The 13,100-nt window shown below is 38.0% G+C and overlaps 1 protein-coding gene across 1 annotated transcript; it reads left to right on the top strand.

Moving 5' to 3' along the window:
* Window positions 1-5,596: 5,596 nt before the first annotated feature.
* Window positions 5,597-11,633, top strand: LOC136400736 (T-cell surface glycoprotein CD1b-2-like). Its single transcript, XM_066377885.1, has 6 exons — window positions 5,597-5,760; window positions 6,045-6,311; window positions 7,859-8,137; window positions 8,355-8,633; window positions 9,317-9,410; window positions 10,342-11,633. Exons 1-6 carry the CDS (start codon window positions 5,688-5,690, stop codon window positions 10,361-10,363), a joined length of 1,014 nt encoding a protein of 337 aa, XP_066233982.1. The 5' UTR covers window positions 5,597-5,687; the 3' UTR covers window positions 10,364-11,633.
* Window positions 11,634-13,100: the final 1,467 nt, after the last annotated feature.

Below are 13,100 nucleotides of genomic sequence, written 5' to 3' on the forward strand. Positions count from 1 at the left end.
TTAGTTGTTCATTATTGCTTGTCATATGTGCCCTGACCGGGGGACTACAGCAGAGAAAGTAATCCCTTGCACAAACCAGCGACTTTAGGCTCAAACCAGCAACCTTGGGCTTCAACCTAGCAATGTATGGGCTCAAGCCAGTGACCATGGTGTTATGTCTATGATCCTATGCTCAAACCAGGAAACCTATGCTCAAGCTAGTGAGCCAGCACTAAGCCAGTGACCTCAGGGTTTTGAACCTAGATCCTCTGCATCCCAGTTTGAAACACTATCCATTGTACCACCAGGCTCTGCTGTTTTTATGAAGAACTTCTTTAAGGTTTCTCTTCACAATTGAATTGTTTCCTTGTTCTCTAGAATAATAACAAAAGCATTCATCTTTTCTTCTCTCTCTCTGTCTCTCTCTCTCTCTTCTCTCTCTCTCTCTCCTTTCTAATATGAATAAATAAAATTAAAAAAAAAAAAAGCATTCATCTTTTAAAATAAATATTTTTAGAACATTTTCAGTGTTTTTGAGATAACTCTTATGTGCTCTTCCACTGTGACAAAGTCAAGTCTGCTATGAAAATCATAATTTTGTGAAATTCTGACAAAAAACTATTTTATATTATTTTCATATGGTCAATAAGCTATGATTTCATGTAAACATTATTTATCTTATTTTTCTGAATCCCCAGGGAATTAGGTAATAAGAAATTCAATTATTTGATTATTAACTTCCTCCTGTAATATTAATCAAATGCATTAAATTTTACATGTTTATTTAAACAATTATTTAGGGTTAACTATATATATATTTAAATAAATTTTTTAAAAATTAAATTTATTGACGTGACAATGGTTAATTATATTATATTAGTTTCAAGTGTACAATTCTATAATAAATCATTGGTATATTAGCTTTGTGTGCCCATGACCTGAAGTCTAGTCTCTTTCCATTACCATGTATTTGACTCCTTTTACCCTCTTCAACATCTCCCCTTATTCCCCTTCCCCTCTGATAACGAGCCTACTGTTGTCTGTGACTAAGTGTCTGTTTTGTTTGTTTCTTATTTTCTGTTTCCTATCCCACATATTTTTTGAGGAAAGTCCATACTTTTTTCTTTACATTCTCTTCAACACTTTTTATTTCTTATCTTGTTGGTAACAGCCATTCTAAACAGGTATAAGGTGGTAGCTCTGTGGTTTAATTAGCATTACTCATGTAGCTAGTTAAGTTGAGCATCTTTTCATGTATCTGTTGGCCATTTGTATGTCTTCTTGAGAAAAGTGTCTTTGCAGGTCTTCTGCCCATTTTTAAAATCGAACATTTTTTGTTTTTGTCATGTTGTTGAGCTGTTCAGTGCTTCATATATTCAGATATTAACCACTATTTGGAGATTATGTTTGCACATATCTTTTAATTTTTTGTTTGTTTCTTTTTTTCTGTTGATTTTTTTTCACTGTGCAGAAACCTTTCAGTTGATGTTATATATTTATTTATAAAAATGAATTTATATTAGTAATCACTGCATTATTTAGGTTAATTTTTGGTTTCATTTAGATCATTAGTTTCATAAGCAAGTTATAAATCATATTCTTAGAGTTTTTGAGTATTCAAATATAGATTTATTTGGTCACCACAAGAGAATGATAATTTCCCTGAGCAGAAAACATTAGAATTATATCATCACCTTAGAATTCTGATATAGTTCCCCAAATCTCAGAACGTGAAGTGTTTGAAGCCACTGTATTGGAGTTGGAAACAATGGACGAGACTGATTGTAAACTTTTCTCAATAATTCAGAGCACAATTCTGTGTGTCCTTTATATTATAATTGTAGAGGCTTTAGATAAGGACTTTTTATATTGTTTTGTTTTGTTTTAGCTTTTGTTTTATTTTCTCTTAGGGACTGGTCTGTGAAATCCTAGGTTCTGACAAATCTTTCCGCACCAGATGTGCTCTGACTCAATGTCAGTTGATTGTGTCTATGTAAACCATAGTGATAGTAGTTAAACTGCCTGCAGGTTGCACAGCAAAACATCAATGAAAATAACTAAAGTAAAGACTCAGCACATTAACTAATTCTCCTGTGAACACTCTCATCCCTGGAGTCATTTCCTGTCTCTAATAAAACTCTTCTCTAATTAGACACACTGAGGGGACTCTAGTGCTCCCATGGACTGTGAGGGGAAGGCTGCATGACTGCTCTTCATACCCAGGGACCTGGAGACACACTCAATTCATTTAGGGTAGAGTGGGAGCCCAAGGCCTTGTGCATCCCCTATAGACCCACTCATACAACATGAATGAACATCCATCTACTTATCTGCTTACCACTTTCAAGTCAAGTGTGCTCATGGTTCCTTAACAGTGATAGTTGGCCTGACTGTAGAAACAGAGCAAGAGTATTTTTTCTCAGATTACCTGATAATCTGTATTACCACTGCTGTTCCTTCTTCAATGTCTTTATGTCTGCACATCTGGTGCGGAAAGATATGTCAGAACCTAGGATTTCACAGACAAGTCCCTAAGAGAAAATAAAACAAAAGCTAAAACAAAACAAAACAATATAAAAAGTCCTTATCTAAAGCCTCTACAATTATAATATAAAGGACACACAGAATTGTACTCTGAATTATTGAGAAAAGTTTACAATCAGTCTCGTCCATTGTTTCCAACTCCAAAACAGTGGCTTCAAACACTTCACGTTCCGAGATTTGGGGAAATATGTCAGAATTCTAAGGTGATGATATAATTCTAATATTTTCTGCTCAGGGAAATTATCATTCTTTTAGATTATGGAGATGTCCTTGTAGAATATACAGCTATATTCAAAGTGCCTATTGTCTTCTGATAAAGATTTTGTGAAGATCAGGATTAAAATACAGAGTAGTGAGAAAACAAGGAGAAAATGTGAGATAACGAGAAGAGAGGCAGTACTCCAGAGGATAACATTGTGAAAGAGTAGAAAAATACACAGAAGACCAAGAAGAGAGAGAAAGAAAGCTGGGATGCTGATTAGAGGAGGAGACCACAGAGAGATCAGGAGTAGGGACACTGCTGAAAAGGCCATGGGGCACTACTGAGGACCTTCTGTTATTTCTTTCTATAGAAATGGACATTGAGTATTCAAGTGTGGGCTTGAGTTCTCCAAGGTTAAGAGGTACTATATTTTTAGTCAGAACACCAACTACATACTTTGTTAAAAAACAAAGACCCCTTTATAGATGTTGATGCAATGGGGACATCAGGAAACACACAAGAGCAAAAAGCAAATCTGGAATCCTAACAGTGGAAGAATCAGTTGGAAATGAGAGAGACCCTGTGGGAGGCTTGTGGCTGAGGGAGGCAGTCGGGTTTCTCTGACAGGGAAGTGAGCAGAGGGAGATGTCAGTTTGTGGCAAAGTAAGTGACAGAAGGCTTCAAAAGGATTTGGAGGGGAAGCTGATATATGAGTCAGCAGGCACTCATCCTGCTGAAGCATTCTTACCTAAAAGAGCTCCAATGCTGCTGCTTCTGCCCCTGCTCTTCAAGGGAATTCTCTGGCATGGGCCAAGCACAGTAGGAAAGAGAACACAGGTGGAAAGATACCTGTGCTTGGGCAAAGCAGGGCAGAATGAAGTATTTGAGAAGATCAGGATACAGGGAGTATTGCTCCTACTGGGCGTCCCTGGAATCTGCATGCCAGGCGACTGCCAGGCACCAATCTTGACCCCAAGTCTGTTCCTGATTTTGGAGACAAGAAGCTGGATTGGAGGAAGAGAACATTAGAGTATGTGTAATTTTTGTAACTGTTCCCATTTTCTATCACGTGTCCCTCGTCACCACTTCTTTCACCCTTTCTCAATAGTCAATTCTCTCTCTTTCAGGTACCCAAAATCTAGCACCCTATCATCTAGCAGAAGTATATCCACCCCTCCTATCACACTGCTCCAGATCTCGTTTTTTGTCAGCTGACAGCATACCAAGGGCACAAGCTCACTGGGCAAGGTTCAGACTCATAGCTAGGACACTGCTAAGCACCATTCGCTTTCTCTTGCCCAGGTCCCGAAGTAATCTTAACAAGGAGAGTTGAAGTACGTGCAGGTGTTACTGCAGTTGTACATGCAGAGTTTTGCATTGGAAGTGCAGGCATTTCCAGTCAGTTTTGGTTTGAATGTGAGTTTTCTTTTTCAAGATGATATATCCATGAAAGTCCTGATCAGGGAAAATGATATATGGGCTCTGACCATAATTCAATCTTCCTGACCTTGTGTTTGGTCTCCCCAGGATCATTCCTTCTTTGTTTCATCTTTTACCACTGTTCTGTTTCCCTACCACTCACATGCAAAGAAGGACCTACATGCACATATCTCTTCACACTCCTGAATGTACCCTCATATTCATGCTCCTTGAAATAGTTCTGACCTTTAGATGTTCATTCACTCATCCTTGGACTCAGACTCAGCCTTTCTCAACAGAATCTTCCCTTCTTCCTTGTGGCCTAACCAGGACCTAACCACCCCTGAGTGAGCTCTTCCTGACTGGTTTGCTATCTTTCTAACAGTTTCCTCATCTAGCCACTTCAAATTAATTATTTCAACATTCCTTTATTATTTTCACCCAAAGATTTCCTCCCACTTCTTCTTCCAAACTGCAGTCTTCCATGTGATTCACCAGAAAATGTTCCTTCCATTTAATCCCTTTACTTTAAGATTGTTGACTTTTCCTTGCTACAGTGTCAAGAGATACTAAAAAGGTCATATACTGCTGAAAAATGTAATTTTCCTTGTCAAAAGCTGTTATGGTATACGATAATTTTATTTAAAAGTATAAACTGCAGTATTTACATTATTTGATTTTAGGATATGTGTCCGTAGTTCCATTGTACTGTAAAATGTTTTAAATGTATTCCCTTTAGGGCCTAGAATGAAGCATATCATCCTAATAGGCCAAGGTTGCAGGTTCAATCTCCAGTCACAGCACATATAGTAATCACTAAAGGCATAAATAAGTAGAACCACAAAATAATGTTTTGTTTTTCTTTCTCTCTCTCTCTCTCTTACCCTTCCTTTTTCTAAAATCAATTGAAAAGTGTTGGAAGACCTTAAAACATTGAAAACATGGAAAAATAATGCTCTGCCTTTTGTAAATAGTCATCAACACACACACGCGTGCGTACACACACACACACACACACACACACACACACAAATGTGCGGTTAGGGAGACAAGACAAAAGGATAAAATGAGAAAGAGGAGCCACTGAGAACGTACAAGAGAAGAGAGGGCCATGCAGAGGTTGATGGAGGTTGGGTGGATGAACCAAAAGAATTTTTCTAGATTAAGGCAGGCGATTGTTTCACAGTGCATTCTGATTTAAAAGATGTTACAATAAAGGATTGAGGAAGTAAAATAACCTTTCAAAACTATATGATGGCTTTTTTAAGGTAGTATAAAGAAAGCTGAGGTCAGGAAGAACACCTGGAAGCCAGGGAGATAAGAAGAAAAATCTGGAAGTCAAGGGCTGGAGTGGAAATGACAGGCAGAGTGGGAGGGTCAGGGTGTGGGAGGCACAACTTTTCTCTGATGTGCAACGTGGATGAGGCAGAGACTTGTCCCTTGGAAGAGGAAGTCACTATAGAGAACTGAGGAAATAATAAGTTTGCTGAGTTCAGAGATCGAACAGCAGCTCAAAGAGTCAGAACTTTTACCTACCGGTGAAATGCTGCTTTTGCCACTTCTGTTGCTAACAGATCTCATCCCAGGTGCTGACAACAAGCATGGACATGAGCAAGGTAAGAGTAACTCTGGCTGGAACTCTGGGTGTGGGTGGTCTGGATGAAAGCATGCTGTGCATACCCCTGAGGGTCTGGGCCAGCCCATCTCTAGCCCTCTTTTTCTATTTTGGAGGCTGAGGATGGAGCTGGAGGCCCTGGTACAAGCAAATGTTTCTGCCATTTTGCTGTTCAGACTGTTTCTTTTATTTTTTCCTAGATATTTCTGGTTTTCTTTTCCTCCTCCCCCATTCCCTACTGCTTTTCTTTTTTTTTCACTTTTCCTATCCTTCCACTACCCACAGTTTTCCATGGGCCGACCTCTTTCTACGTCATGCACATATCATCATTTGTCAACAGCACCTGGACACAACAGCAAGGCTCAGGCTGGCTGGAAGATTTGCAGATTCATGGCTGGGATAGTGACTCAGGCACTGCCATTTTCCTGAAGCCTTGGTCCAAGGGCAACTTCAGTGATGCAGAACTGACTGAGGTGGTGGAAGGATTTCGGGTTTATTTCATTGAATTCAAACAGCAAATACAGTATCGTTTCAGTGAATTGGAGTTGACATGTGAGTGCTGTTCTCTGATATGGGGAGATACCAATAATATCTATCTCTCTCTCTCTCTCTCTCTCTCTCTCTCTCCCTCCCTCTCTCTCAGTTCATGTTGCTGCCCCCAGAATCTTTCTCTCCTCTTTCCCAGTTAATCCAACTATGCGCACACACATCTCTAGAGCAGTCTTCCTCTTAGATTATAACTCCACAAGGTATTTCAGATCCTTCCTGCTTCTTTAACCTTTCTCTGATAAAGAATTCCTTTTGTGTATAAATTTTCTCTCCTAAACCCCACGCAAGAAGCCCTCACTTTTCCTACCCTGTCCCTGAGTGAACTAAAGTGTGACTTCCTTTGTTTTCAGTCCATCTTCTCAGGCATCTCCTGCCTGCTCCTCCTCTCAATGTAATTCTCCCATCATTCTGGAATGTGTACTTACTACTGACTTCTTCACCCTGCTCCTCACATAATCCTCTATTCCTTCTTACCCACTATACTTTTTACGACAGCCTTTTTCCACCACGTATGATATGTTTACTTTTTCCCTGTTCTCTTCTATGAAAAGGTTTCTGAATAGCCTTGACTGGGTAGCTCAGTGGTTTAGAGCACTATCCCAATATGTTAAGTTTGTAAGCTCCACCCCCAGTCAGGACATATTGAAGATTCACCAATGGGTGCATTTATAAGTGGAAAATAATCGATGTTTCTCTTGATCTTTCTCTCGATCTTTCTCTTTTTTTCTCTCTCTCTTTCCCACTCCTTCCATCTCTAAAATCAATCAATCAATAAGAATAAAAAAGAAAATTAACAGTCTCTGAATATAGTCATACAATATAGAAAGTGAGGACATGTTCTGATAAATACATTGTTAGACAGTGTTATTGTTGTGTAACTATCATACAGAACATTTAAATATACCTAGATAAGATAGCTTACCACACACCTAGTCTATACAGTAACTTTTGCTTCAAGGCTAATATACTATACAGCAGATTACTGTACAAACAATATGTATCATTAAATCAAACAAAAGAGTTAATTATGCTATCAAGTGATGCAGTAAACACAAGAGGTATAAGGCTATTGCTGGTATAACATGACATACTTTTACAACAGTTTTTGTAAGTAGGAAGCATGCATTCTAAAATAAAATTAAAAATATAATGAATACATAAACTAGTCACATTATTTATTATCATCATCTCATATTATGTCCTGTACATATTGTGCTGTTATTCTCTCATAAAACTGGCTACACAGTGGTTTTTACCCCAGCATCTCCACAAATACATGAGCAATGCTTTATGCTGATAACAGTAGACATGATGTCAGTACACAATGGGAATTTTCAGCTTCATTATATTCTATGGGATTACCCTCTTGTACATAGGTAATTTATTCATTGAAAAGTCATTATGTAGTATGTGACGGTAGTGGATTGGCTTTTGGCTTCTATCACATCTCAAACATTTCTGCTCACCCAAATCAAAAGAGTCGGTTCTTTCTCCATCCCTTTCTCATTATTGGCTTTTAAATATCTTTTTCTCTTTTTTCTTCTATCCAGATCCCTTTGAGGTCCAGGGTATAGCCGGCTGTGAGCTGCATTCTGGGGAGACCACTGTAAGCTTCTTGAGAAATGCTTTGGGAGGAATGGATTTCATAAGCCTCCAGAATAATTCATGTGTACCTGCTGCACAGGGTGGCAGCAGAGCACAGAGGTTCTGTGCAATTTTCTCTGAATACCAAGGTCTCCTTAATATCATAGAGACACTCCTCTCAAACACCTGTCCTCGATTTCTCTTGGGTGTTCTCAATGCAGGGAAGGCAGAACTGCAGAGACAAGGTTAGTCCTGTTCTCTCTCTAAGACTTTTCTATTTCACTTTCCACCACTTCTTTAAATTTTATGGGAGAATTTTCTATGAGAGAGGAGCTTAATCAATAAACTTTAAAGGGTTCCAAAGGAGTAGGAGGGTTCACTGTCCAAAGTTGTGGGTTTCTGATTCCCTGTGTTCTGGATTAGAGTCATAATGTGACACTGTCCTGCTCCTTTCTGCCCCAGTGAAGCCCGAGGCCTGGCTTTCCAGTGGCCCCCCTCCTTTGCCTGGTCATCTGCAGCTGGTGTGCCATGTCTCAGGATTTTACCCCAAACCTGTACGGGTGATGTGGATGAGGGGTGAGCAGGAGCATCCAGGAACTCATCAAGGTGACATCCTGCCCAATGCTGACGAGACGTGGTATCTCCGAGTAACCCTGGACGTTGTGGCTGGGGAGGAGGCTAACCTGAATTGCCGAGTAAAGCACAGCAGCCTGGGAGGCCAGGACATCGTCCTCCACTGGGGTGAGAAAGAACTGGACCTGGCCAGAAATGGGAGGAGATGGTCCACAAACATGGAGGGAGGGGTGGGCAAAATGGTGAGATTTAGTGAGTGTGACAGAGAAACAAGGAGTGATGGAGGGTGAAAAAGAAAGAAGGAGGAAAAACAAGAGAGAAAAAGAGATAGATGACCTAGGCAGCAATGTTCAACTGGTGTGCCACAGGATTTTTTTAAAACACACACTATTTGACTATTTAGTCATGAGTGCTAAACTCTTTCTTTCTTAGATTGCCATATTTTAAGAAATGACAACAGCCAACACAATAATATCCATCTGGTGTGAATGGATCAAATTTTACTTATTTTTTTTTTATCAGATCAGCTTAAAATATATTTTTTGGGAAGTGCTACAGAATTTTAGTAATTAGTGTGTGTTATTAGATAAAAAAAGGATTGAAAATCACTCACCTGTTATAAAGAAGATAAGAATTATGGGGCCTATAAATTGGGTGACATGAGACAAGAAGAAATGATAGATGATAGATAAGAAATAATGTGTTAGAGAATCTGAGAGGGGAAGTTGGCTATGCCTTTACATCAAAGCAGGTGAGTGATGGTGCTGACACTCAGGTGAGCAAAGGAAGGGCAGGAAAAATCAGAGAATGGATATTTCAGTGACATCTGTGTGTCTTCTCCCAATTGTCAGGACATCCCACCTCCACCATGGTGATAATCTTGGTAATAATATTACCCGCCTTCATTCTTTTGATATGTCTTGCATTATGGTACTTGAGGAGAAGGTAAGTTTTAAAAAAATATTTCTTTTCTGTTCACCTCCCACTCTTTTATACCATTTTTATTTATTTACATCACTTCAGCCTCAATCTTTCTTTTGTTTATTTTTTAATTTATTAGGTTGACATGGTTCACCAAACCATAGAGGTTTCAAGTGTACAGCTCAATATTACCACCATCTGCACAATGCATCCTGCTCCCTCTCCCCAGCTCAGTCTCTCTGCCCTCCTCCCCTCCCTCCACCCCCTTTCCCTCTGATTACTGCCACTCTGTTGTCTGTAACTATGTTATCTATTTATGTTTTTGTCTAATCCCTTCACCTTCTTTGATCCAGTCCTCTCTTCCCCTGTCCCTCTGACAGCTGTCCATCTGCTCCCTGTGTCCCTGCCTCTGCACTTTCCCCTACTTCCCACCTATTTTATGTAAATCTGTGTTTCAATTGTGGTAAAGTATACATGACATGAAAGTTATTATCTCAGTCATTTTAAATGCATATCTTTACAGTATTAATTACACTTTTCATCTAGAAAAAGTAAAGTTGTTTACCCATTAAACAACATCTTGTCATTTTCTGGTCTTCTAGGCCCGGAAATCCAACATTCCACTTTCTACTTTATAAATTTGACTACTCTACATACCTCATATTGGTGGAATAATTATTTGGTGTTGTGTTTTATGACTGGATTATTTTATTTAGCATAATGTACTTATGGTTCAGCTATGTTGTAGCATGTGTCAGAATTTATTTTCTTTTTAAGGATGACTGAATAATATTCTATTGTATTTATATAACATGTTTGTTTATCTGTTCACCTGGCAATGGATATCAGGGTTGATTCTATCTTTTGGTCATTATGAATAATTCTGGTATGAGATGGGTGTATTAATATATCTTATGTAGAGCTGTAGAGCTAAAACTGCTTATATTCTTAACAGGTCATATCAGAATATCCAGTGAGATTTCATCATGTCTCCTTTCCCATTTGAAATAAATACCCAGAAGACCAGAAGCTCAAGTTGACAGCCCAGGAGTCAATGTCATCATATTTAATAAAATAATTATCAAATTTTGAACAATTCAGAGTTTTCATAGGTTGTGAGATATATCATAATTTACATAATAGGAGAAAAAGAATTAAGAACTATAAGATGGTATCAATGATGAACTCCAACCAAATTTCTGAGATGTAAGATGGGAGAAAGAATGTATCTTATAATAGATAAAGTACAGATGGTCCTCGACTGACACTTTTTTACTCTATAATAGTGTGAAAGCAATACATATTTAGTAGTAATGGTACTTGAATTTGATTCTTTCTTTAGCTACCCACCTGTGTTGTAAAGTACCATACCCCAGATACTGAAAAGTACTGTAAGTCACTTCTACGGGTTTATGTAGAGACACCAAGTCCAGATAAATTTTGAAGGGTTCTATTAAAGAAGGAGATTTATTAAATATGCCAGCTGCATATGGCTGACACGGGGCATTTGAAGACCCAAATCATGTGCATAAATATATTTCAGAGGCTGGATATATACCTTGATCACACACAGGCTAGGGGCAGCATGACATCATGACACAAGCTTACAACATTTGTTTAGGGGATACACAAAAACAGTAAGACTTTTAAGGTAATACAATCAAAGATATTTACAGATCTTTCAGCGTCTCTCTCCCCTCCTTTGCTTAGAGTTATTTTACTCTCAGGATTTCAGGAAGGGAGATATGTAAATTCTGTCTCTTACTGAAAGGTAAGAGAAGTTCCTCAGTTAACATTTATTCTATAGTTAGAGCTAAATGACCCATTGTCCTTGCAAGCAAGAAACTTCTACATTCTTCTCCCTCCCCTCCAAAGAAAGGACAGGACAGAAAAGTCTGACCTTTCCTCCTAGAATTTCAATATGAATTTTGAGCTTTTTGGTACCTTACTACACGTGGAGTCACGAGATCATGAGGATAAATCACCAATATTCTACTTTGTGCTTATTGTGCTAGATGATTATGCCCATATGTAGGCTAAAGGGTTTTCAGCATGTTTAAGTATGCAAAGCTTAGTTATGCTATACAGTAAGCTACTTACATTAACTGCCTATTTATTTTTATTTTTAGCAAGAGAGAAGAATAGACAGGAACAGACAGACTGGAAGAGACGTGAGAAGCATCAACTTGAAGTTGTAGCACCTTAGTTGCTCATTGATTGATTTCTTTCTTACTGGGAGGATCTACCTAAAACTGTGACCACTTGCTCAAGCCAGCGAGTTTGGGCTTAAGCCAGTGTTCTTTAGGTCTTCCAGTAACCATGGAGTCATGTGTATGATCCCACACTCAAGCTTGCGACCTAGCATTCAAACTGGTGAACCTGCATTCATGCCAGATGAACCTGTGCTCAAGCTGGTAAACTTGGGGTTTCAAACCTAGGTCTTCAGCATCCCAGGCTGATGCTCTATTCATGGTGCCACCACCTGGTCAGGTGCATTAAATTCTTTTTTGACATACGATGGATTTTTGGCATGTTTCTACACTGTAGGTGAAGAAACATCTGTATACAATTTAATGGTGAAGTATTGTTTGTCTTACTGTTACACAACATTTTTTCTGCTTGTGCTGAAATAACATTTGTCAAAGTAAGCTAACTAAAATTATGCTGGAATAGTTTTGTTTGCAGAGATACTAATTATTTTAATGTGATTTCTCTGTCACTATCTAGATCAATTTCTAACCCTCAAGGCCCATTTGTGATGTGTCTTCCTCCTTCCCTAGCTCTACAATGGAAATACCTTCCCTTTTCTGGTGTCATTCAGAGATCCATTTCACTCAGTGTCCTCAACATAGCAGTAACTTTTCTTTCTTTTGTATTTGAAAGTCCCTTGAGGGAAAGCTTGTTCTAAATGGATCTCTGGCAAGATTTTTAACTTGCATATGTATTGGTTGAGTAAAATTATCTGAGTTGATATAACTGCCATGGTAATAGGTTTCCTCAAAATTACTTCCTTCCTCCTTTTATTTTTTATATTTGATATTTTACATTTCCCTCTTATTATCAATAAAGTATTTCTTATATAGCAAATATATATTTATATACATATAATGTTCTCCCTTTTCATGCCCTGAACTCCTCTGGAAAAACACCTTCATGCCCATACTATAACTAGAGTTTACCTAAAAGATTAATCTGAATGTGATTCTGCTCTTCATTTCTTAGTGAGAATAAATGAGAAGTAGAATGTGTGAGAAATAACAATGCAAGGAAGTTGTTAAATAGTCAAGTCAGAATCAAGAGGGCCCTTTTGCCTTCAGGGACTTTGAGATCTATGGTGTATCAATTCATTTTGATCTTTGATTTATATATTTTATTTATTTATATATTTTATTTATTTATTTATTTAGCTTATTCCAGTGGTAGGATTCAGATCATTTCACAACAGGTTCTCTGCCCTAATTATCATTTTAAGTATTAAAAAATAATATACTAAAAGGTATTTTATTATTTTATGCATTTAATACTTAAATAAGAACAAAAGATGTACATAAAACTAGATTGTTATAAAAAAAAGTTTTTTAACATATTTATTTAAAAATTGAATAATACTCAACAAAAAGCAATAAAATTGTTATTTAAAATATTTTCAGCCTGGTCAGGTGGTGGTACAATGGATAGAGCATTGAACTGGGATGCAGAGGACCAAGGTTTGAA

The sequence above is a fragment of the Saccopteryx leptura genome, chromosome 3 (assembly GCF_036850995.1).
Source record: "Saccopteryx leptura isolate mSacLep1 chromosome 3, mSacLep1_pri_phased_curated, whole genome shotgun sequence".
NCBI lineage: Eukaryota > Metazoa > Chordata > Mammalia > Chiroptera > Emballonuridae > Saccopteryx > Saccopteryx leptura.